This window comes from Callorhinchus milii, unplaced genomic scaffold, assembly GCF_018977255.1.
Source record: "Callorhinchus milii isolate IMCB2004 unplaced genomic scaffold, IMCB_Cmil_1.0 Scaffold1, whole genome shotgun sequence".
Taxonomy (NCBI): domain Eukaryota; kingdom Metazoa; phylum Chordata; class Chondrichthyes; order Chimaeriformes; family Callorhinchidae; genus Callorhinchus; species Callorhinchus milii.
This window is the reverse complement of record NW_024704742.1, coordinates 51,204,281-51,227,890: the sequence shown is the minus strand read 5'-3', so window position 1 is coordinate 51,227,890 and position 23,610 is coordinate 51,204,281. Positions and strand designations below refer to the sequence as shown.

Here is a 23,610-nt window from a genome sequence, read left to right as displayed (position 1 = left end):
GCCAGGAATAATGCAATTTATTACAGATAGAATAATTCTCAGTTGTTTGGGATATCAGTTTTACATAACTAAATCAAAACCTGCAGAAAATTGACAGGCTGCTTCTATGCCTTTTGCAAATAAATGTTCCTATTTATTTGGTATTATTATGATAAATTGGTTCCACAATGCAATAGAAGCAGTGAAGAAGTGGCTGCTGATGTAGTAATGATGTGTTGTTGAATCACAGAGTGCACAACGCCTGTGCCCTTTTCAAATAAATGTTCCTATTTACTTGATATTATTATGATAAATTGGTCTCACAACAGACTGATTTGGAATTTTTTTCTATGCTAAAGCATAGTAAAATAAGGACAGATAAATCAGAAGTAGTTTCTCTCCCACTCAGAGGCAGCCTCCTGAATCTTCACTACATCATTTGACATGTTATCCTATATATGTATTTTGTAAGAACTGATTTAATAAAATGCAATGTAGAAATATAGCTTACGATACAATACAAATTTATATTTATATAAATGTTTCACCTACAAAATACAGTCAATCCACTTTATAATATATTTTAAGTCCTAAGTTGAAGCTACTTCTTGGCAATTGAGATAAACAGCAAACTGCTGCCAGGAGTACTGAAGCTGGGAATGGGCTGAGCTCAGACTGCGTCAAAAATAGCTATTTACACTAATTGTTTGCACAAACCTTCTCTGGAGAATCCAGAGAAGAAAAGTGAGACAGGGAAATTATATATTTGCATATGTGGTTATTGTTTCCATATTGGAACAATACCTGCAATATACAATAATAATTATGCATTTGGCATAGCTCTTTCATGTCAGGAGGACATCTCAAAGTGCTTCACAGAATTTAATGTAAAGCAGAGGGACTGTATACTTTTTCGACAGGGAATTGAACGTATAGCAGTGTCCCACAAACAGCCATGAAGTGAATGGCCAATTATGTTTGGGGGATTATTGTCTAGGACTGGGAGAAACTCCCTCCTCTTTTCGAATAGTGCCATGGGATTTTTAACGTCCACTTGAACAGGCAGGAGCTCAGTTTAATGTTATCTGATGGGCAGCACCTCCAGTAATGCAGCATACTCCCAACCCTGCACTGGAGTGTCAGCTTACACTATTGAGTTCCGTCCCAAACTGGGGTTTGAACACACAACCTTCTGACTCAGAGGTGAGAGTGCTAACAACAGAGCCAGGCTGACACACAGAAGAATATGAGGTGGGGTATATTGAGTGCCAGTACCAGCATTGTCAGGCTGTTTAAGAACTAGTTCTCTTTGTACTGCTTCTGCAGTATCATGCAGAATAATTCAGGCATTTAAATGGTCATTATACAGCCCCCAAAGTCAGGAAAAGTATTGAAGAGATTAACTGAACTACGGAAAAGAATATCACATGGTATTTGTATCGGCTTCTTCAATGAGAGTTCAGATGTTTGAACTGCCAAGAGCACATCCAATGTGGATTTCTTCATGCACTGTTACCTTTGCAGAACAGTCCACCCCACAGTTACACATAATGATTCCATGTGCAAAGGAATGCCCAGAAAAGTTGTCAATAACCTATACGATTGGCTAAAGGAAATCTACAGTAAACTCCCGATAACTCAACACTCCCAAGGGCAATCAGTTCAGTGGCAAGTTATCCAGAGTGATGAGTTAGGCATATGTATAAATACATAAAAGCAGCTAGGATATTGACAGCATGATGAGAAGTGATGGTGGCAAGTTAAACCATGGTCGAGTTATCAGGAATTTAATGTAGTTACAATACAATCAAATCTAACCCATCATCAATCGATATATAGTGGGTTTGGTTTATTCAACCCACTTTCGGTTGTAAATTTCCTCTTTTCTGGGTCTACTTTATCTGTAAAGAATTTGAAACCCAATTTTCTATAATTAATGTCCTTATTCTGCTCCAGTGGATAAGTTAGCTTTGGCTTATTTTCTTTACATAATATATTCTACTTGTAGTGGGTGTTATGTTCTCAACAAACATGTGTAGAACACTCTATTTTAGCTCACCAGTTACAAAAATCAGTCACCAAAAACCCTCTACTGAGTTCTTCCTGCTTCCTACTTTCTCTACCTCCTGATCCCCTTTCATTGATCCTTATTTATTAATTAGTATCCAACAGTGGGGAATCTATGTATCAATTACTATATAGTGTGAATGCTTTCTAACATGGGCTCCTTTTTTAAAAAAACAAGAGTTTTAATGTGGCTTTATTCACAAAAATTAAATTTGTTCTCCTAATGTTCACAAGTCTCTCCCTCAACAGTGTCTTTCTCCAGAATCGCTCAAACCCCTCCACATCTTTTTCTGCTTACACTGTGCATGCATGAGCAGCCTTGTGTTTAAACCTTGTCGTTCCAATCAGACATGGAGTTCAGGCTGGCGTTGTGGTCTCTTGACAGATGTGAATGCTTTAGCTCGAGAACACTGAGTTCCAAGTGTTCATAAGGGATTTCTTATGGCTGAGGTTTGCTGCTTGATCGGAAATCACCTCTGTAGGCCCCCGTGGGACTGCTCCTGTCTTGATATGATTCAAAGCTAGTGCTCAAGGCACCCACTTCTAAACACACTAAAATAGTTTTTTTAAATAAATAAAAACCAACCATTAGAAAAAAATAACCTTGAAAAATTAGGAATTTTTGTGCATTTAATTTTTTGTTTGATTTGCAGCTGTTGATCTGCATTGTACAAATTTGTCAATGAGAAGATGATGTAGTGGGGTTGATTCTAACACAGCGATGCAAAGATGAGGCAGGAGAACAAAGGGAGGAAGAGCTGACACGACTGGGAAACATTGGGACAATTTCAGCATATAAAACTGGGAGCTGGAAGATAATAACTGGTACAAAACACAATATAATGCAGATGCTGGAATCTGAAACAAAAACAGAGAGAGCTGGGAAAACGCAGCAGGTCAGACAGCATCTACGGAGAAAGGAAATTGAGTCAACCTTTCGGGTCCACGACCCTTCGACAGAGCAGGGGCATGTTGGGAGGCAGAGGTTTTTAAGGACAAGTTTGAGCGATGGAGGCAGGACAAGGACGGCAAATAAGACATTGTAAGGCAAAGGAGAGAATGTTTTAGTTGATGGATTAAAGAGGAGATAGTGGCGTAAAACAAAAGGGGGGTTATACAACAAAAGTGGGGTTGGGTTGAAACAAAAGTGGGGAGAAGAGGTGTTAATAGTGCAGGGCAACACACCAGAGAGAGGCAAAGAGTGTCTGGGGTGATGATTGTAATGATAACAGAAGATAACTCTTCTGGTAACAGAAAGAGGGTGAGGGGGGAAGGTGAGCTTTTATGGAGTCACACATGGAGTCCTGTAGCTCAGTGGTTAGAGCACTCGCCTTGCAAGTGAGACACCTGGCAAACCTTGGGTAAGTTTCCTTACTCCACACGCCTAATAATAATCCCTCCAAAAAACAAAACAATAATAAATTGGTCATTTTCAATCCATGACTGTTTGTGGGACACTGCTGTGCGCAATTGCCTGCCGCGTTTCGCCCACAAATATACAGTCAATTCACTTACTTTATGGAGGCCGGAGGGCTGTAGGGTCCCCAGCAGATAGATAAGATGCTGTTCCTCAAGCTTTCGTTGTGGATCATTGGAACAGCATAGGAGATCATGGATGGAGAGGTCAGACTGTGAATGGAAGTGTGTTAAAATGGCAGGACCAGAAGATCAGGGTTGACCTTGCGTACAGAGCGGAGGTGTTCTGCAAATCAGTCACCCAATCTGCGCTTAGTCTCCCCAATATAGAGGAGACCACACCATGAGCAGCAGATACAGTATACTACATGGTGGTAGTACATGCAAACCGCTGTCTTATATGGAAGCTGTGTTTGCGGCCTTTGGATAGTGGTCTGGGAGGAGGTGAAAGGGCAGGTATTACATAATAACTGGTTTTGGATGAAGAAGGTCCTTCAGCCCACTTGATGTTAACCTTCCAGAGTACTTGGACTATCACCAAATTGTTTCTTAAATGAGTCCATTATCCTGGCCTCACCCCTTTCTGCTTGTTCATTACGTAGATATACAAAGAATGATATGACGGGGAAATTGGCCATTCGACCAAACCAGTCCTTTTCTGGTGTTTATGCTCCAAATCAGCCTTCACCCACAAACAGTCGTGGATTGATTTTTGCTTCAACTGTATTATCCGGCAGTGAGTTTCATGTTCTCGCTCACAAAATAGTTCCACGTTTTGCCCACAAAATATATTGTCAATTCAGTTTACAGTATATGCTTTGTGACGTCTCAAAGACATGACAAGGCGCTATATCAAATGCAAGTATTATTATTATTCTCATAATCTCCTCCTAAAGTCCCTTTTAGATTAACTATGAACTAGGGCAGCAAACAAAATTTCTGATATTCTACTTGCAAATTCAATGGAAATACCTGCTGATTATTAGATCATATTTATTCAGAAGTAAACAAGACTGTTGTTTATATGGTTGACTGAGTTATTTGTTGTCCCTCAGCAGCTGTAACTGATTTACAAATAACATTACGACTTTGTTTTAGACTGGACTGAGTCGATCCATTGTTCTGACGTCTAGTAAGAGTTTTTGTTCATAATGTGGAAATAATGTTTGCAATTGGCGCATGCAGTAGAACTCTTGGATATGTAATAGTGTATTTGTGAAGTTGTTAAAGATCAGTTTTGCGATCTCTGGTGCAAAAAAGTCCTTAAAAAATAAAAGAAAATCTAAAGCTTTATTTGCTGTCTACAGTATGATGTACTGTAGATTCTTCCAGCTCTGATGAGTAAAGTACTTTTTAGACAGTCAGACTCCACCTCTGCATTTGCAGAGCTATGTTGCTGAGTTTGATACTCTTGTTTTGGGTTTGACATGGGAAAATTTGACATGGGAAACCAGCTGAAAGAAATCTGGTAAATATGCCAGTGGTATTTTTAATTCAAAATAAGTGAGAAGTGCAGATGTTTAGAACTGGAAGGTATGAAATCCCTCTTTTCCTACTCACCTGGGGCAAGAGGGTGGGCAAGTGATGTGCATTTAATAAGGACTGTATTCAGGTTACCCATCCTTCAAGTAGTCATGCTTTAGACATGCCAAGGAAAAAATACTTTTGGTAATAATGACGATGTGGCACAAGTTTGTACAGGACCATGTGTGCATATACCTCTACAAGAACCATTGACCTAGATTTCCGAATTCCAACCTTACAAGTAATGCAGGAGAGGCACTAACATTCTCAGTACTATCTGATCAGACTTGCAGTATGGGTGGTTATGATGTATGGCAAGCTGCTATTTATGTGCTTAGGCTGAACATGTATTTTACTTTGCAAATGTTCACAGCCTTCAGGTCAACTTGTCATCAGGTCAATCTTACAGCACAGAAGGTCATTCGGCGCATTGTGCCTGTTTCGGCTCTTTGAAAGAGCTACCAACTGGTTCCACTCCCCCGCTCTTAACACATAGCCCTGCATTTTTTTGTCTTTTTAAGTACCTATCCAAATAGTTTATATATTGCTGTTTATATATTACTGATTTGAATACTGCACCAACCAATTTTTATTGCACGAGCCAGATGCAATAGTTGGTGAGACTTTATCCATTCCTACCTTGATTATGGCACAAACGATAAAATAGCCCATTAGTCAATCACCAAAAACATAATAGTTAGTGCTGCAGAGGATCATGAATCAACTACTATCTCTCAGGTTTTTCCACTTCTTCAAATCATATCCTGCTGGGTAGATGCCAGTATGTACTCATTTTTTATCAAATTCTCTATTCCTTCAGTGAGATCATATTCTTTTGTGTGGTTTGGAATAGAGGTGCGGAGAATGTCACTATCCTTGGTTTCTCTGTTTCACTTATACTATATAGTCATGATCGCTCCCAAAAGAGAGACATGTTCAAATGTCTGATTCCGGTATGGTAAAGGGCCTAAGCATAATGACATATAATGGAATATCAGATTATCTACTCATGACACATAACTAACAGTTCCATCTGTTAAGTGTCAGGTTCCTTCAGTAACTATAAACAGTTGTTAATGCAAGAATAGTAACAAACTACAACAATAAGAACTTGCCTTTATATAGCACCTTTCACGCAGGTAGTATCTTGAAGCACTTAACAGTAGTGTGGTTGACGCCGAGCTGGAAAGAGAGGGGAGGTGATCGAAGGCACAGTCGAAGAGGAAAGTCTTCAGGTGTTGCATTATTATTCCATCCAGAAAATTGGTAAAATTGGGAGCACAACGAAGGGATTGAGGCAGGGAATTCCAGAAATTCAAGGCATCGTTGCAACCCAAAAACCTGAGAGATGGTAGTTGATACATGATCCTCTGCAGCACTAACTATTATGTTTTTGGTGCAATAAGAATATTTCAGTATTCAAATCAGTAATATATAAATATGGCATATCAGTAGGACTGGGATCGCAACTAGAACAGTTCTCATAGTAGTTGAAAGTGCAGCCCTCAATGGTGGAGCAGCGAGGATGAGAAACGTGCAGTTTTCAAAACACAATGGGGGTGAAGGCAGCTAATGAAGTTGAGGAGGGCAGTACTGGTCAGGCACCTGATGCGGGGTAGGGAGGATAATTAGGAATTGAACTTTACGCTAAGGTTGTGTACAGGTTTGGTGAGTCTGAAGGATTGGCAGGGAAAGTCAAAGAGTTCAGAACCGCAGGTGAGAATGTGTTGACAAGGAGCCATGGACGATAGCTTCTGTCTTGTCTGCATTCAGCTCTGTGGATCATCAAGGTCTCGATGTCAGACAAGCTGACAGTCAGAACATCGGTAGGACTGGGATCGCAACTAGAATAGTTCTCAACCAAAATAGATTTGGGTATCATTTGCATAACTGCTAACAAAAGCCTGCTGCAAGTCCCCTGTCCCTTCCACCCCACCATCGTCCTGCTCCCCCTGAAAAATGCTGTCATTATCCCTCTCCTTTAAAAAAAAAGCCCTGTTCTGTCAAACTTTGTTAACCACCAGCCCATCTCAAGCCTACCCTTTCTAAAGTCCTGGAATGCTTCATCGCAACCCAACTTCGCTCACACCTTTTCTCCCACTCCCTGCTCAAGCCCTGTCAGTCTGGTTTCTGCCCTGCTCACAGCACTGAGACTGCACTCGTCAAGGTTATAAATGATGTGCTCTGTGACCAGGACTTAGTGACTTTTTGTTTTGTAGGTGATTGTGGAAACCAGTTTGCACATAGTACTGTCTGACAGCCATGAAATCAGTGCTATATGGGTGTTGTATGATTTTAAATGTACTCCTGGAGGATGCCTAGTTACAAATTCTATTCCAGATTGTATGTGGATTTGGTTGGAGTTTTCATTGCTACCTCCTCACTATTTGCTTCAGCAGAAATATTCACTTGGAGCCAAGCAATTTGTGTGGAGCAATTTCAAGCAGCACTATTGATGTACCTATACTGCAGCAAACTTAGATGTGAATAACTGAGTTCCATAGGTGTATTCTGTAGTGCAGACTGCAGTGCAGTGATGTCATGACAATGCTGTATCACTATCAATACACACAGTGGATTTAAGTCTCCAGATCAGCAATTACGCAGTGCAGAGTGGAAACTACATTGCAGTAAGAAATGCCACGTAGCCATGGTTTTATTTAACACTGCAGTGGTCGTAGTCATACAGTTACTTGCTGACTAAAAAGGACAAGTCAATGACTGTTAGTTTACCGGTCACTTCCAAAATCAAAATGCAGAAGGGGTGGCAGGACTAGAGATAAGAAGCGCCCTTAGGAACCATGAATATTTTTAGTATTGAATTTCATTGCAAGCTAATGAACTTTGCTTTCATTTTTAATATTAGGTGGAAATACAGCATTGCAATACAGTTTTTTTTTCACATTGTGCCAATCAAGTAACTAGAAACGTTTTTACTTTTCTGTTTCTTGAGCATCCCTTTAGTTAGTATTGATTTAAGCAAAGCGAGTGGTTGGTTTGTATTCTGGACTGGATTTTCTGATGGTCCTGTTATTAAAAAATGTTTTATAGTGGAAATGAGTTTAAAATATGAAGCATGCCTATTGTTTAGAGGCATTGAACTTTACTGCAAAGAAAGTTCATTGTGTTTGTGCTGCTTCTGCCAGAGCAATCCATTCAGTCCCATTTACTTGCCTTTTGCCCATACCCCTTGTAGGTTATTCCTCTTTAGATGTTTATTTAGTTCTCTCTTGAAAGCTAACATGGATTCAGTCTCCATCACTGCTTCCGCAAGGCATTCGACATCCTAACAAGTGTGTGTACAAAAAAGACTCAATCGCCCTTTGCTCCCTTAGTAATTAAATTAAATTGATACCTTCTAGTAACTGATCCATCAGTGAGTCAGAAAAAAATTCTATCAAAATTTCTCATTCTTTTAAAGATCTCTGTCGATGAAAATAGGCCCAATTCCTCTATTATCTATTCATATATCAATGAGTATTGAGATGCCATCCTTGGCATCACCCGAGTAAATCTCTACTGTCTCCCAAATAGCATCCTTCCTAAATTGGGGTGACGAAAACTGGACATAATACTCCAATTGAGTTCTGACTAACAATTTATATAAGTGAAGCATTCTTTCTGTTCCCTGTGATAGGAAATGTGCACAAACAAGTGGTTTCTTATTAAGTAATCCACATTTTTGTAATTTACTGAAACTAAAAATTTTATAAAGAGGTCAATATTTAAGTTTGGGTTCCTCTACAAAAAAGGAAGCTGCTAAAAACTGTAGACTGACATAGCCCTGGGTGTTTGAAAGCTAACTGTTTGCAAAGCAATGATGATTAATTTCAGTTTGTCTAAATAATAGGATTATAACTGTTTCTCCCGTCTGTCACCCTCACACACTATAGCTGGATGAGGAAATCAAAAGGGAGGAACTTTTGTTTAAGAGATTCATTTGTATGTAGCACCATGTTTCGGCTTATCTATATCGAACATCTGTTGCATACTCTTATTAAGCTCCCTTTATAACACCTTTGCTCAATCCTCTGATTGCATTGCAAACGCTACTTACACTTGATGCTTTACTTTGCCAAACCTGGATAGTCACATATCTTTGGGTAATTGCCAAGTAAGATCTTCCATTCGGATACTGAGTATGTGTTTGCCTGGGGCACTGTTTTTGTGAAAAATTTTGATTTATATCAAATTCTGGCTTCAAACTTGGATTGACTGCAGGGATGTTTTTCCTTGGGCCACATAGGGTAGAAATAAGATCAGAAAACATTTTTTCAGACTTAGAATGCACTGCTTTAGAAGGCTGTAGATGTCGAATTGATTGAGATTTATAAAAGAGAAATACTGGAATATGGAGAAATGGTGGGGAAATAGGTTTACAGGTCTGCCATGATCAAATAAATGGTTCAATGAGTTGAATGGTCTTATCCCGTTCCTGCAATTAGTTATATCTAGTGCTTTTATATAGATCCCACTTGCACCATCATTCGTGATCTACAGAGCTTCCAAGGATGGCCAACAAATGGTCCCTAGGGGTGAAGAATTTATAAAGTTGCTGTTAGCTAAATTAGCAACTATGATTATGATTACATTGTTATCATAAAAAGAGCTCCACAATGTATGTAGAAGATTATTTTCTGTAAACCACATTCTTCTGCAACCGATAAATCTAGAATCTCTGCCACCAATGGAATTATTTTCCTCTTCAGAATGCCTTCCACACCTTTCTGTCCATGTATCGCTATGCCTGAAACCGTGATGAACCAACCACAGCCTTAATCTGTCTCGAGAACATTAAACCAGTGAAGTGTTGAAAACAAAGTCTTACAATTTTAGGAAAAACTGACTTTATATTTTCTTCATAGTGCTGTTCTTTAGTTCACTGATTTTGGGGTCCTTCAGTAGTCAAATCAAACATTGTAAGTACAATAGTCACTTGATACAAAATGCTGGTATTGCCTTGAAGAGATGTTAACATGGTTCCCACTACTTTTAAAAATATTGAGGTAACTGTCTTAGGAAACATATTATTTACCAGGGACATTGGAGATTTGCAGCAATTTGTTTTTCTTTGCTCAATGTAGGCATTATGACACCAGTGTTGTTTGGAAGGCACAGAGAAGTTACCAACTATTATTTTGTCTTCTAGGAGAAACCATTGTCCAGATCTTTGCAAAGAGGTGAAGACTCACAATTTGATCAGGTAAGGAATGGTATTGGCATTTGATTGTTGTATGTGATTGTCAATGGCTGAGACGCTTGAATTTACTCTACTTCTTACGAAAAATTCTACTACTTGTGAAAATGCAGGATGGCTGTTTCTTATTAATATAATTCAGAATTAACTTCATTAAGATTGATTGTGTGATAAATCTTCGGCCATAAGCATGTAGCATCATATTGCTGTGGAAACATATTTTCTACTGACAGACTAATTTGTACAAAGCATTACTGCAAGTCTTGTAGTTAATGACAATGTTAACTGTAATGGGATCATTAATTAATTCAGACAGTAAATCATTTTCATTTAAAGCAAGAAAAAAATACGCTTTGGTTCCTTGCCTTTCACCAAAACATTGATTAGTTTGTTTTGTGGTATTAGTATAGATGACATTAAACGATGATGTGAATGAAAGAGCTGTCAGATTTGTAGTGGACTGCAAAATTAAATGAATACCATTATTTGTCTCTCCTTCAATTTATATGTGCAAGAGAAGATTGGCAACCCCATATGGGTTACAAATGATTTAATTAATGTGTTTTGTTTCCATCTTATGATAAGGAAAACCATAACATCAAGAAAGTATTTGGGTAGGAGTTAGATTTTGAACCTTGTGGTTTTAGTAAACCAGAGATGCTTCTGTGCCATGAGATAATTTGACGTAAATTTCACTGCAGTTGTGAAAAATGTAAAAGCTTATGTAGTGTAAAACAACCAAGGAGAGAGAATGAAAAAATTTTATACCGTGGATCCATTGAAAGGTTGCTTCATAAAATATTAATAAGCTTCAATGTGCAGTTTCCAAAACAAAAGGCTATGTGATATGAGTAATGCGTGGTTGCTTTGGGTGCGAGCCAGCTGAAATCTATCCTTGTAAGTCCATTTTGTGTCATAAACAAGCTTTGATGCTCCCAGAGAAGCCGACAAATCTAATAGAATTTGTGGTGGTAGCAATTCTACCTCTAAGGTGCAATGCAGGTAGGAACATAGGAACAAGACAAGGCCATTCAGCCCTTCGAGCCTGTTCCACTATTTAATTAGATGATCTGTACCTCAACTAATCCTTTCAATTCCAATTTCCCGCTTTTTGCCCATATCCCTTAATACCCTGACTTATCAAAGATCTATCAACCTCATTTTTGAAGGTGTGGATGGATCCAGCATCCATGGCCTTTTGTGGAAGAGAATTCCAGATTTCTACCACCCTTTGAGTGAAAAAATGCTTCCTGATTTCACTCTTAAATGGCCTGGTTCTAATTTTAAGACTATGACCCTTGTTTTGGATTCTCCTACCAGAGCAAATAGCTTCTCTGTATCTACCGTATCAAATCCTGTTATCATCTTAAACACCTCAATCAAATCACCCCTCAACCTTCTGAACTCAAGGGAATAAAATCCAAGTTTACACAGCCTTTCTTCGTAACTTAGCCCTTTAAGGTTTGGTCACGTTCTGGTGGACCTGCACTGCACCCTCTCCAGGGCCAATATATCTTTCCTGAGGTGTGATACCTAGAACTGAATGCAGTACTCCAGATGGGGTCTGACTGACGCTCTATTCAGCTGACGCATCGTCTCTTCCCCTTTGTATTTCAGGCCCCTTGAGATAAAGGCCAACATTTCATTCGCCTTTTTGATTACTTTTTGCACCTGGATATGGACACCCAAATCCCTTTGCTCGTACACAGTTCTTAATTTCTTCCTTTAATAAAATATTCTGCTTCATTGTTTTTCCATCCATAGTGGATGGCCTCACACTTCCCTACATTGAATTCCATCTGCCACAGCTTTGCCCACTCACTTAATCTGTCTTAAGTCCCTTTGTAACTTCCTACTCCCATCTACACAACTTACTGAGCCTCCTAGCTTAATGTCGTCTGCAAACTTGGATATAAAACTTTCTAGTCCTTCATCCAAGTCATTCATATATATATATGGGGTCCCAGTCCAGACCCCTGAGGAACACCACTTGTCATATCCCGCCAATCAGAGAACGTTCCCTTTATCCCTACCCTCTGTTTCCTGCCTCCCAACGAATTACCAAGCCACGTCACAAGGTTACTTTTGACTCCATGCGCTTCCATTTTTGCTCATAATCTTTTGTGTGGAACCTTATCAGATGCCTTCTGAAAGTCCATATAAACAACATCCATAGACATGCTCTTATCCACCATTTTAGTGACCTCCTCAAAAAATTCAACTGGATTAGTCAGACATGACCTACCCTTCACAAACCCATGCTGACTCTCTTTGACTGGCTCATATCTGTCCAAGTGTTCAGTCACTCTGTCGCTGATGATGGATTCCAGTATTTTCCTCACACTTCCCTACACTGACATTAAGCTGACAGGTCTGTAGTTCACTGGTTTCTCCCTCCCTCCCTTCTTAAATAAAGGGGTGACATTTGCAATTTTCCAATCTCAGGGCACAATTCCCAAATCAAGGGAGCTTTGGAAAATTATGACAAATGCATCTGCAATTTCCTCTCCTATTTCCTTTAACAACCTGGGGTGGAAACTGTCAGGTACTGGAGATTGGTCTATCTTGAGTTTCATTATTTTCTCTATTTACCATTTTTTTAGTTATATTAATTTTATTAAGCATTTTTCTTTGACTTATTTTTAGGTAACCCTGTACAGCTGGTATTTTGTCCTCATCCTCTGCTATAAAAACGGTAGCGAAGTATTTATTTAACAAGTCAGCCATTTCCTTATTTTTCGTTAAAAGTCTCACCTACAACTGTCTTTAACAGACCCACATTTTCCTTGACCATTCTCTTAATATATTTATAAAAGGTTTTATTATTGGTTTTAATAACCCTTGCAAGTTTTTTTTCACACTCCCTTTTTACTCTTCTTATTACTTTCTTTGTATCCCTTTGTTGCCTTTTGTAGTTCTCCCAGTCCTCTGCATTTCCATTTTTTCTTGCAGTTGAGTAAGCCTTTTAGCTTAATACAGTTCACTCTTTTGTCCACCATGGTTGCTTAACTACCCGATTGGAGCTTTTGCAAGTTAAGGGTATGTACTTGTTCTGTATTGTATCAAATACTTTTTTGAATACTTCCCATGTTCATCTGCAGGTTTACCCACTAACAGTTCAGACCAGTTTACACATTTTATAATAGTTATTGTAAATTATAGTGAATATTTTTTGGAAACAAACTAGGTGGCCATTTAATGTATCGCATCATTGAGACATCTCATAGAATATATTGTAAAGTGGATTGTCTGCGTATTTTGTGGCTGAGAATCCTAAACTCAAGTTTATGGTTTTAGCCAACTTGCTAAAGCCTGAAATGACACAATGTTCAATTGACTTTTATACAGTTTTATTTATAGTTTGTGTTGATGTATGCAGCTGGAAATCGATCTAGATTCAGAAAAGGATTTTTCCATCCTCTCGGTTTAACTGATGAACAATCTTGTTCTTTTCCAGTACTGTCGCCAAAGTAGGTATATTAATGCAGAACTAAAATCTAATTTGGCAGTATAGAATGAGATCAAGACTGTTCATCAGTCATTAAGACCCTGGTGAGACATTTTTTTTGCCTAATGATCAATTTCTGGTTGATCTGCAAACAGAAAATACACAAGGGCTTTCAGTGTCTATCACCATCTGTACTCGTGTGCAGGTACATTTCATAAAATGCGATGTAGTTTGTTTCAACTTAATTTACTTCTGGAGAATGTCAATGCAGCTTGAGAATTGTAAGGTTAAGCATTTATCAAAATAATTAGCTGGATGTAGAGTTTTTTTTGGTAGCGTGAGCAAACTTTTGGTAAAGCTTAATGATTCTTAGTGATTCCTCTCTTCTCTGCTGCCCCACACACCACTATTTTCTATTGAGCCACTTGAAAATACTGCCACCAAAGAGTTCAGTGCAGCTGTGGGGTTAACCTGGCTTGTGGACCCTTGTGGCGGTTAGGAAATTTATGTTTTTATTGAAACAACAAAACATTTTATACAGATATTTTCTAGTATTGAGTGGGAGAGTACTTTGAAAGTACTTCCTTATACTTTTTTCCTGTTTTAAAAAACATATTAAATACAGGTTGTTGGCACCTTTCATGATGTACTACTGCTAAGAACTGAGAGAATTACAATTGAGGTCAGAAAGCGTTTTTTTTCACATAGCGGGTTGTGAAGATGTAGAATGCTCTTAACCCAGAAAGCTATAGAAGTGCAATTAATATGGATGTTTAAAAAGAGACAGGCAGATACTTGGATATGGGAGGGATGTCCCAAGACACTGGACAGTCGGGTTTGCAACCGAGCTGATTCAAGAAGGGTGGAGAGCAAGGGGGTGGAGCAAGGGGGCACGGTCAAAAAGAAGGTCTTGAGATGGGCCTAGAAGGAGGCGAGGGAGGGAGTGAGACAATGGGATTCCAAGATGGAGTTCCAGAGGATAGGGTTAGAAAGACTTAAGGCCCGACTGCTGATGGTGGGGCGGGCAGGGTGAGGGAAAGGCACTATATAAATGCAATTTGTTGTTGTTAAGAGACATGGCGCAAGGTCAGGGAAATGGGATTTAAACATTGCTGAGATCTGATAAACCAGATAAATCTAATAAACCAGCTTGATGTGCTGAATGGCCTGTTCCTGTTTTCCTAGGTTCCTATATCAAATTCATTAATGCACTCACTCCCAAACAAACTAAGCATCTTAAGTGCAGTACATTTTGTATGGATAAACTGATTTTCTTCTAATTCATGAAGTCATGGGCCATTGCAGATTCTCCTCGCTGCATGCTTTCCTACTCGATATTCTAATGAAATAGAAAAATCCATTCCTTGGACAAGAGGGGTTGCTGCATAATGGGAATTTATCTTTAATATTTATCTTAATATCTTTTAAGAGTTCTCCTGTCCAATTTTTTTAAAAAAATAAAAGCAATATTGCTAGGTTGAGGAGTAGCTACACCCCCCACCGCCCCCATACAAAGTTATGGTGACTTCAGTAAATTGCAAAGTTTGTTAGTTAAAGGTAACAAAAGCATGACCATAATATTATCCTCATTTTTCTGGTTAGCAACGTAGATATTCATGATTTGTGGTTCTCTTACGGAAAGAAGTAGTTGTTAAGCATGCTAATACTAAAACAAATAGCAGAAGAAGTGAGAATATAGCTCTGTGTTTGCAAAGAGAGATAATTCCGATTGAGCCAAATTTACCTTTGAGCTTCTCTAACATTGTATTACAGTATTTGGACCAAAATCAAATCTGTATAGTGATTACAATAGCTACTCCCGGTCAAATCTTCCAAAAATGCCTTTTTCTGCATCCAAGGAAAGTTCCAAGGATAAAAAAAAGTATGTGCTAAGTTTAATTGTAATGATTGTCTGTAACTAGACTATTCTCCGTGCTACTGTACAGATCTGAGCTTATCTGTGACGTATTATATTCATTGGAATGCACTATTGGGAACTATATTGGCTTCCAGAATCATTATATTTTTAAAAAGGCGCAAAGTATAAATTTCAAGTTTGGCATAACTTCATTTTTTGAAACAAACAATAGAAAACTAGTTATAGACATTTATTAATTGATTGTTTCAAATCTTTTTACCCAATATTCAAAATATACACTGTCACACCACAGTATATCTGTGGGCTCTTTGAGCTGTGATAAGGCAATATATCAAATTATTAAGGATTCTTTTATATTTTACAGTTCAAAACTGCTTTTTATACATTTTCAATCCTTAATTGTAGTGTACTATTTTTCTATGTGTTCTATTCTTGTGGCATTTGTGGCAAAAAAAAGCAACAGTGATACAATGTGTTTCTAGTGATTTTTAAGAAAGGAAAACAATTCTGAGGATTGTTATGCTTAACTGAGCTAATGACTACAGGTTTTCAACCAGTTTGTTTGATGGGTACACCGCAGCAACCTGTTTTTGAGGTTAGCCCATTGCATCAGTCCATATCATGCCCAATATACAAGAACATATAGACTCAGAGAGTCTTATAGAATGAAGCAACAGGAAGACAATAATAGTAATCCTTGCATTTGATACAGTGCCTTATCACATTATCAAGACATCTCAAACGCTTCACAGGATAGACTATAAAGTGGTTTGACTGTGTATTTTGTGGGCGAAACGGGGCAGCCAGTTTGTGCACAACAGTGTCCCACAAACAGCCATGGAGTGAGATATCAATTTTATTTGGGAGATTGTTGGCAGGACACCAGGAGATTAGAGCTGAAAACTCCAGAGTAGAGCTCGACCCAATACTGTCGTTTTATGATTTGGGCATCCTTAGTCCCTTAGGACACATACGACCAGGAGAATTGGAATTGGCTTTACTATAATATTATTTTTAAAGTATAATCAATTTACCCGACACCATAGAGGTAGGTCTTCAACCTCATATGAACAAATTTGTAAACTGATCCTTCCAACACTGATAGTCATTTGGTTTAATAGATCTGAGATCGAAGTAAACTCAGATCAGTTTGTATTAAAATTTTGTGACGACTTCCAGTGGATATTGGTGTAATTAGTAAGATTTCAAGAAGAGGGACATTTGTTGAGGCAAACAGGTTATTCAGCATGTACTTTTTAAGTGCAGAAGTAGAGAACATTAAAATAAAATGAACAAGCCTCCTGCAACGCTTGAGATTGCAAGATTTTTTCACCCAAACCAAAAGCAGATGTGCAAAAGTAGTTATTGATATACTAGAGAGAGATTGAAAAGTAAGGATAGATGAGAATTGAGATAAATAAAATACTGTGTTAAACATCCAGAGGTGCTATGACTATGGAAACACAATTGGTGTAGGGTGTAAGATGTAAGGTTACATAAGAATTTGGAGTATATCTTGATGTACCTTTGGGGTGTAGAAGAGGTGTTACCTGCACCATGAAGGTATTGGCTTGATTGGCTGAATGGGCCTTTCTTGTTCCCTGGTTTCTTATGTTTCTAAGAAAATCTATGTTCTGATCAGTCATGGTTAAATAATTGCTAAAACTCACTGTTCAATATGAAGAATTGGTCGTGACAATGGGCCTGCTGTTTACCAAGCAGTAAGTAGAAACCGGGTTGTTAGTCGATTTGTCGGATCGCTTTTCTGGGGGTAAAAATTCCTTCAAAAAAAATAATAATAATAATAAATTGGTCACTTCAATTCGCTACTGTTTGTGGGACACTGCTGTGAGCAATTGGCTGCCGCGTTTCGCCCCCAAAATACAGTCAATTAACTTTACAGTATATTCTGTGAAGCGCTTTGAGACGTCTCGAAAACCTGATAAGGTGCTATATCAAATGCAAGGATTATTATTATTATAATACTTAGATGTAGCACAGAAGAAGTTTTTAAATATACAGTATTTTTCTGCCTCATTATTGAACCCAGGTTTCCAGCTTCTACATTGTTCGATAACACAGTCAAATGACCAAGCTTTCCCTTAGGCTTTTAAATGTTTCTTATTACTTTGAATGATAGCTACCAAATTTCACATTAACTTGAAAATACTTTAATGTAAGTGACTTAGCGTCAATCTGGGAACTCGATTCAATTATTTCTTGTTTATCATATCGATTTAGTATTGCAGGCAATATTTTGACGTACAATGAATGCCTAGGGTTTAAGTAAGAAAGAGCTGATCTTTTGTTAACGCCATATCATGTCAAAATGTCTCAAAGAGCTCCACAGGTAATTCCTCACTGGAGCTAAGGGGATTAAGGGGCATTCAAGATTCAGAAGGTAGTTGACATAGTAAACAGACAGTGACTTTTTCCCCTAGTAGGCCAACACTGTTTGAAGATTTAATGTTATAATCAAGGCTAAATAGTTTGAACTGGGCTAGAATTATTTTTTTCTTGTTGAGAGTAAAATAATTTTAGAATGCATTGTCTCAAAAATTCTTAAATGTGAAATTGATTGACTGATTTCAAGAAGTGGATGGAAAGACTGAAGGTTAAGGCAGGGATTAGGTGAGGTGGTCATACCAATTTTATTTGGGGGATTATTGGCCAGGACATCGATGAATGACAAGTGTGAATACATTTTTGCTGAAATTGACTTCTGCTGCATATTGATCTACTGTTGTATTGAATTTATGCTTATTCGGTGTAAAATTATATTGAACTGATTTGAATTCTTCAATATAACTTATTTCAGGAACGTGGTACCCACTTTGGCAGGCAGCATGAGATCCTTCAAGGAGTTAGTCAAGCACCACTTAGGCTTTGCTGTAGTATAATTATGACTGAGGCCAGTGTGGAGCAATTTGATAAGTGTAAAAGTTATTGGCATTCCACCTAAGGTTTGTTAAATTTGTTTTAAAGTTGCATGATACGGTTAAAAATCAGAACTCTATAAATGCACCTCTGTCTACCCATTGCAAAAAACACCTGGGTATCTGTGTATAGTGGCAGGTCATTTGTGCTGAGCTCAGGGCAAGGTTGGTACTGGCAGTTCTAACTAACATTACGTTAATTGACTCCTGCAGTATAACTGTACCATAAGTGAATATTTGTTTGCCTGGTTTAAAATTTTGTCACATATACATACCATGTTACACAGTTGGTTTCTGTATGTTGATTCTACAGTCTACTAAATATAGCAAAGCAAAAGGAATTGTGTGAAACGTTTGATTCCTTTGACAATCTTTGTCAGTTGAAAGAGTATAAAAAAACACAAAACAAAATATTTGGAATCTTAACTATTTTCAAATAAATAAATATTCTGGCAAACCGATTGTTCGCTTAAAAGGAACCAACTAAAATCATGTTAACAGGAACCAACTAAAATCACATTAACAGGAAATGAATGGGAAACAAAATATATATTAATTGATGTGTAAATTTCAGAAGGGTTTAGGATAACTAGGTATGTAGAGGACACTGTGGATCAGAGGGTTTGAGGATTTCAGATCTTTGCTGTAGGTATATTATTCATTGGAAAATGTTGTGTTGGGCTCCTCATAGCGGATTACAGATGATACACTGTTGGAAGGATCTCAACAAAACCCAACAAGAGTGAGAGGAAAAATCAGTAGGTCACTCTAATCAATTCTAGTTCAAGGCATCTAGGTACAGAGGAGCAAAGGTTTGGAATAGGTTTCTGCACTTCTGAACAGGTGGTGATATATAGAATAGGGAAACTGAAAGGTCAACAATTCTGTACATGGTGACATTGTGAAGATTAATCACCAAAACTCCTGAGCTGACTAATTAGTGATTTTCTGTATTATCCATATATCTATCGGTACCAAATTGGAATTACAGTAGCACAGCACAATTTTATATTGATACAGCTTGCAAGATGGCTACAACTGCTCAGAAATGGCCATATCTAGACAAACATCTAGATACTGTGATTGGATCCTCGCACTCAGCCCAATCACATTTAAAATGTTTCTCACAGGTTTCCTTTGGCGATCAGGAGAAGTATTTACTGAAGCTGTTTCCTGACACAGAATATACTTACTTTGCATGTTGTATAACATAAGATTGGAGATGTTGATTGCATAGGTTGGTGAAAGTACAGTACTACTAGCAAGGTCTTTCTTTAGGTTCAATATTATACAATGCTGCGACCAGAGATGTAAATCTCTGGTAACAATTGCCAAGCACAATACAGTGAAATTCAATTAATTGAATCTAGGATAATTAAATAGTTCGGTTCATTGAATAGAATTTAGAAATCCCAAACCATTTGCATGCCCAATCTAAGAATATAGATCAGTTAATTGAATAATGAATATATAAATAAATTTGTTTATTGAACAATTTTTCCCCGTGACCATTCCTATACAAAACAATTAATCTAAATCTGGATAAACACAATGTCCCAAATCACTACCTTCTGTAGTGCAGCGAATGTTCTCTCCTTCCCTTGGCCATACTCCCCAGAGGCGTCACTGTCAATTGGTGGGTTAGTCATATGTGAGTGAGGATGCATCTGATTGCAGTCGGAGGTTGTTCAGCTCGAGCTCTGGGAGAATGGTGTCCTCTTATATTTAGTCCTGTTATATGAATAGTTTGGGTTATTGAATAAAATTTGCTGTCAAATTGCGTATTCAACTTCTACAGAATTTTACTGTATTCCAAATTTGGAATTGGAGAGAACCCAAAAATTGGTGATTCAGCAATTTGAAATGTTATCAGCTCAGCTCCAGCCTCTCTGACTCTGGATCCAAACTCAGCCCATCCTGAGCTTGTCCTGTCTCCAAAAGTGACCAGTGTGCGACACAGAGACAAACTGCAGAAGCTCCTCAACACCCTGGAGAGGTTTGATCACTGGGCCTGTGGCCTGGGATCTGAGAGATTCACATCAGGGAGATACAATTGGGAGGTGCAGGAGGGGAACAAGGCTGTGTGCGAGTGGCCAGAGATTCCATCAACAGGAAAGGAAGAATCAAAGTTGGCCTGAGAAAAGGGAATATTCACTAGGGTTGGTCCTCACTGCTGACCGGCCTGTCCCTGGGAGTGAAAGATCAGAGTGTGCCTTCTTTTTGATCAACCGGGTGTTCTGACATCACCCTGTTTGGGAGTGTCCAGGCCAAGCTGGGAATTCCATGCATTCCACCTACACATGGAAATTTCAGAGATAGATGGTTGGAATGGAGTGCACACTCTCTTCCTGGAGGGATTCATCCGGCAATGGAGCAAGCCCTCCATGGCCTTGCTCCTCCCTACCTCCATGACCTCCTAACCCCCTACCAACTTGACTGCTCCCTCCACTCAGCGGTCTCCGGTCTGCTTCACGCCCCACCATTGGAGGGTGGGCCTTCAAGCTCTCTGCCCCCACCATCTGGAACTCGATCCTGCAGAAATATAATTTTTCTGAGTTTTAGCTTTTTTGTTCAATGGGTTTGAACTTTTTGTTTAGATTTTAAAACTAGCAGCCTTCCCTCAAAATAAGTACTGTAATTACTCTGTGTTGTAAAAATCACTTTTAACGTATGTCCAGTATTGTTAAAGGTTTACATTTTCTAGATTTGAATGAAAGTAGGAGCCGCACTTTGAATTTTATGGGTGTATCTGTCTGCCCTATTTGACTTTACCTTCAATGAGATTCACACTGCACCCGTTACCTATCTATTATCAGATTTTTATTTCTCTTACTGTTTTTAACCACATTGTTCTATTTTGATGCATCTTTTATTTTGTCTTTTTATCCATCTGTGTTTATCCCATAAGAAAACGATCTCAAGTATATTTGTTTAAAGTGGGGATTCATTTCAGTCCATGGTGATCAGTTTCTGACTATTTTGTGTTTTACAGGTGATTAGCTCTATGAGCTCGGTAGCAGAACACTGCCTTCCCTCTTTACTTCGCACCTTGTTTGATTGGTATAGGCGACAGAATGGAACAGAAGATGAGTCTTATGAATACAGGCCACGGTCAAGTACAAAATCCAAAGTGTAAGTGATTTAGAAATTAGATATGTATAAGAGTGGCTTGAATAGGCAAGCAACTGAAAATATTCTTTTTTCCACAAATCTCTTGTCTGTGCATCTAAACTGTGTGTTCAATGCCACTCCCAATGGCAATTAACCAAGAATGGGAACATGTCATGTGAGGAATCGTGGGAGCAAACCCACATCCAAAACAATCATCTTGCTTAATGGAAAGATTGCCTCACAGGATTCTTATTCAATAGAAAACACAGTAAATGACTGCTATTTTCTCCTAAAAAAAAGCGCTTCACAGATTATATCGTAAAGTGAACTAACTGTATATTTTGTGAGCGAAATATAATTATTAAATAATGTGTAAACATTTTAGCGAAGTTCAATAAACTCCCTCAAAACAAAAAAGGAGGCTTAGAATTCATATGCACTTTATTGCAGACTTTTATGATATGGCTTTGGTTATATCAGAATTGTGCATTTAATTATTATAAACTGGGAAATCCTTGTTTGTAATTTTAGAGAAGATATTTTCCACTTAGCCTTTATACCTGTTTATTTCATGGAGAAATATGCAATGTACAGACAGCTGCCTGGATTCCCTTAAAAGTTACAGGGTTAGAATTACAGGATGAATCACTGTTGAATACTCTTGTATCCCTGTAACTAGAAACAGTAGGTCTAGCTAGAGAAAGTAAAGGTAGCATGCTGACTTGCTAATAAATTAATCTCTGTGCAGTAGTTTGTTTGGAGGAGGCTGTAAGTCAAATACACTATAGTTTGTATTAATGAGGTGCTGTTTATGTAATATATTCTGAATCTGTCACTTCAGCAGTTTTACTTAATGGAAATGGCAGTAAAAACTCCACTTACCATTCCTCTGATATGTAGAGGTTTTTCTTATTTTTGAAGGTACCTTATCACTACTGTTTTAAATAGTGTTACAATAAAACAAATGCACATTTTCAGACTTTTTTTAGCTTTTCACTTTCTTGCACATTTTGATTCTGATCAGCAGGCAAGTACTTTCTTTGCCACTATTTAGAATATAAAGAAGTTAAAATGATAAAATAAAGTGGAATTACATTAAATGTTACAGCATGAAAACAGGCCAATCGGCCCAACTAGTCTGTGCCAGTGTTTATACATGAGCCTCTATGCTGCCTAATTCCAAAACCCTCTGTTTCCTTCTTCCTCATGAAGATGTCAGATTTCATCTTAAATAGGTTAATACTTTCTGCTTCATCCACAGCTTCCAACACTAGATTCCACATTCTTACTGCCCATGTAAAGATGTTTCTCCTAAATTCCTTTTTAAATCTGCTACTGGCTATCTTATATTTAGTTTATGCACATGCTGTAACATTGAAAGTAAATGTATATAATTCACATTCTGTTACCTTGAGGTCCTAGCTCTAACATAGATTCCTCTGTGAAGGTAGATGGGTAGGCTAGGTAGATCAGTGGTATGCCACTGCTTCAAACTCTTGCTTTCCTCCCCCCCCCCCCCCCACCGACACCACAAACCTTTGTTGATGCAAAACCTTATAACCAGAGGTATTTTGAGATATGTGAATATTACTTCAAAATTACCCAAGAAGATAAAAACCAGTGAGCATGAAGTAGATTAGTGACAAGTACTCCAGGGCATACATCAGCAAAACTTTGTTTTTCAATGAGTCAGAAGTATATGGAATCATCTACCCAAAAAGGTGGAATTACTCATTGTACCATTAATTGTCAAATGGAAAGTTACTGTACTGGAAAAGTGAGTTTTAGTAAGAAAAATAATCTTTTATGTATGACATATTCCTTTTGTATATAATCCATCACAACTATTTAAGTCTTCAGTTTTATGGTGCCTGTTTTAATAGAATGCAATAGTTCACCTCAGGAGCCTGCTAAGATATTCAAATGTTTGCCTGTAGGATTTCCTCCACATTCCCATTTCACTGCAGTTTATTTTGTAACTGATTAAATTAAAATATCTAGATGGTGGCTGTGCATATAATATATGTAACAGGTCCAATTATGGGAAGAGCAA

At 38.1% G+C, this 23,610-nt stretch overlaps 1 protein-coding gene across 1 annotated transcript in view; it reads left to right on the top strand.

Annotated features, from left to right (window-relative positions):
* Positions 1 to 23,610, top strand: part of fryl (furry homolog, like) — a 164,999-nt gene that overhangs the window by 26,166 nt on the left and 115,223 nt on the right. The window contains exons 3-4 of the mRNA XM_007892728.2: positions 10,136 to 10,189; positions 21,439 to 21,578. Of these exons, the coding sequence (XP_007890919.1) occupies positions 10,136 to 10,189; positions 21,439 to 21,578 (194 nt within the window). The remainder of the gene's footprint in view (positions 1 to 10,135; positions 10,190 to 21,438; positions 21,579 to 23,610) is intronic.